Source organism: Penaeus japonicus, unplaced genomic scaffold (assembly GCF_977035675.1).
Source record: "Penaeus japonicus unplaced genomic scaffold, GWHDUDI00000001_assembly GWHDUDI00000027, whole genome shotgun sequence".
NCBI classification, from domain to species: Eukaryota; Metazoa; Arthropoda; class Malacostraca; order Decapoda; family Penaeidae; genus Penaeus; species Penaeus japonicus.
Window position 1 is genome coordinate 21920952 of NW_028234429.1, and position 2500 is coordinate 21923451.

At 44.0% G+C, this 2500-nt stretch overlaps 1 protein-coding gene across 1 annotated transcript in view; it reads right to left on the bottom strand.

Annotated features, from left to right (window-relative positions):
- Positions 1-2500, bottom strand: part of RhoGAP19D (Rho GTPase activating protein at 19D) — a 242181-nt gene that overhangs the window by 42165 nt on the left and 197516 nt on the right. Inside the window, exon 12 of the mRNA XM_086553042.1 lies at positions 1582-1765. Within this exon, the coding sequence (XP_086409168.1) occupies positions 1582-1765 (184 nt within the window). The remainder of the gene's footprint in view (positions 1-1581; positions 1766-2500) is intronic.

Genomic DNA, 2500 nt, shown 5'->3' on the forward strand with positions numbered 1-2500 from the left:
TCAGCTTATCGTCCGGTCCATATGCTAGACATGGCCGGACGGCAACAAAATGCAAATGAGTACCTAAAAATAGATCACAGTACGCCGAAGGGCAGGTCCTTTTGTGCCCGTCCAGAGGGTCGTCTCCCCCAGTCCCCTGTTCACTTGACAGTTCTCTTCTACTTTTGCTAATATGGGAAGACAATGAGCGAGATTAACATATCAGCTCCATATCTAAGGGAGTCTTCATAAAACTCATCGCATGTTGCTCTGACGCTGAGCATTCTATCTTAGAAGGCATTGTTTATTCCTGACATACCGATAGGGCAATTTGGCTCGTATAGTTCTATGAAATTCCCATGCTCACGATTAAAGTGACAACCAAAACATTATAAAGTTTCAACTATCCGCCATTCTTTATGACACTAACTCATTCACTCAATTTTTTTTTTCTCTCTCACGCATATATTTGAACTATTTTATTTAAATCTAATTCCATCTCTACGATCCAGCACTTCCCATCAGCTACATCAAACTAAAGAAGGGTTTTGGAGAGCCTCATGGTTCCCGCGGAATACTAGCACTGATGTACGGAAGAGAGGAGAAATAGGAGAGGAAGAGGAGAAAGAGAAAAATAGAGAGCAAAAAGGAGTAGGGGGGAGGGGGGAGGGGGTGAGAGGAGGAGGAGGAGGAGGAGGAGGAGGAGGAGGAGCAGGAGGAGGAGGAGGAGGAGGAGGAGCAGCAGCAGCTAGAGTAGAAAGATGATGAGAAGGAAGAGGAGGATGAGGAGGGGGAGAAGGTGAAAAAAAGAAGAAAAAGTGGCGTTGAAAAAAGGGAAAAAAAGGATGAGGAGGCGAAAAAGAGACCGTAAAGACAAGGTGTATGGCAGAAGGTGAAAGGAGTAATAGAACACAAACCATAGATCCTAAGGAAGTGCTCTCTATTTACCGCAACGGATGTTATTCGACATGTGATAAGGTTGGTTTATCAACAATGCTACTATCTGTTGAGGATCAAATGCAAACTATCAATACGAACTGCTCGGGCCCATTACCATCATCTAGCACCTGTTCCGAGCGTTGCATCCCTAAACAGGAAATACCAATTAGTAACGTCTTTTTAACCATCTTTTGACTTCCGGCTTCTACTGTTTCTTATCACGTGTTTCTGAGAATTCCAATCCGTCATTCGGTCAGTGTACAGATGGCCTCGTCTCAGCCCTGTAAGCGTCCCTTGCAAGTTGCCTCGCTTGCGGACACGGAACAGAAGAATGACTTAAAACTGGTGGCTCTATCACACTTTATATATAATTGGAAGGCTTACGTCATTTCGGCTTTAGAAACAATAATGATGATAATAAAGACATATTGCTATCTATAGAAACGACCGTACCTACTGCACTTCAGAAAAGAAATCTGGACCGCACCCATCACAAGATAACTATCATTTTATTACCAATGGTTTAGAATAAAACAATGAAGAAACGTTATCAGGCAGAAAAAAACTTTAACACGCATCTTTAAAAACTGACTAACAACAAATCAGCATAATAACAGAACACACTACATCTGATATTCTATCAAATATAATGGTGACACTTACCTTGCCGTCGACCATTGTGAGCTTGACATGCAGCGATCCTTGTCTGAGGATGGCGGACTGGAGGGAGGCAGGGGAGGGCAGATCTCCCACGCAGAGGGGTCCTCCTGGGGTCACGGGGGTGCCTACTCTCGACACCACGCCCCCGTCTGCCGCCACACCCTCGAGACCCTCGCCCCGAGAACCACTGGAACAAAGGAAAACAAAACATGGTCACTTCAATGTACATATTCGTTGCCATGACGTAATTACGACCAACACACCGAGGCACATAACCCGTTCTTCACTTCCTCCGCACCGTAGATTTTTTTTTGTCACGCTGTAACAAATGTAACACCCTACAACAACTGGTTTCTCGCCGCACCTGCTCTCACCCTCCCGTGACAACCGCAGTGCGCGAGAGGTCACTGACTCTCAGGTATCGTGCATAACGAGCAACTGTATAAAAGCCCCCTAGGCGCCACCCGTGATTCATGGTGCTTTTAATGGCCGCTTTCGAACGTTAATCTCTCGATACAACCAGGAAATGCAGTCCCATTCTAACTAGAAAATACTGCAGGGAAAATCAAGGAATGGATCGTCAATGTGCTCGAGTTGAAATGGAGTGAATTGGTGCATTCAGCCTGAACGTATGACAGACTCTCCATGCCACTGCGGTTGAAGGAGAAATCTATTCGGGTGTGTGTGGCATTTCCGAACATTACCGGGAAAAATAAGTACAGTTGTTCGCACTAAAAATCTGTGTACTGACTTCGTTTTTTTTTTAAAGAATTTGTGGGTAGCATACCCAACCATATCAAAACAATGATCATTTATACAATTCTAACCACTACAATAATTATTCCAGTTATATGATAAAGAACCCTACAGTTTTATATATAATCTACAGAGCAGACACACACAGGCATAAGTATATAATTCT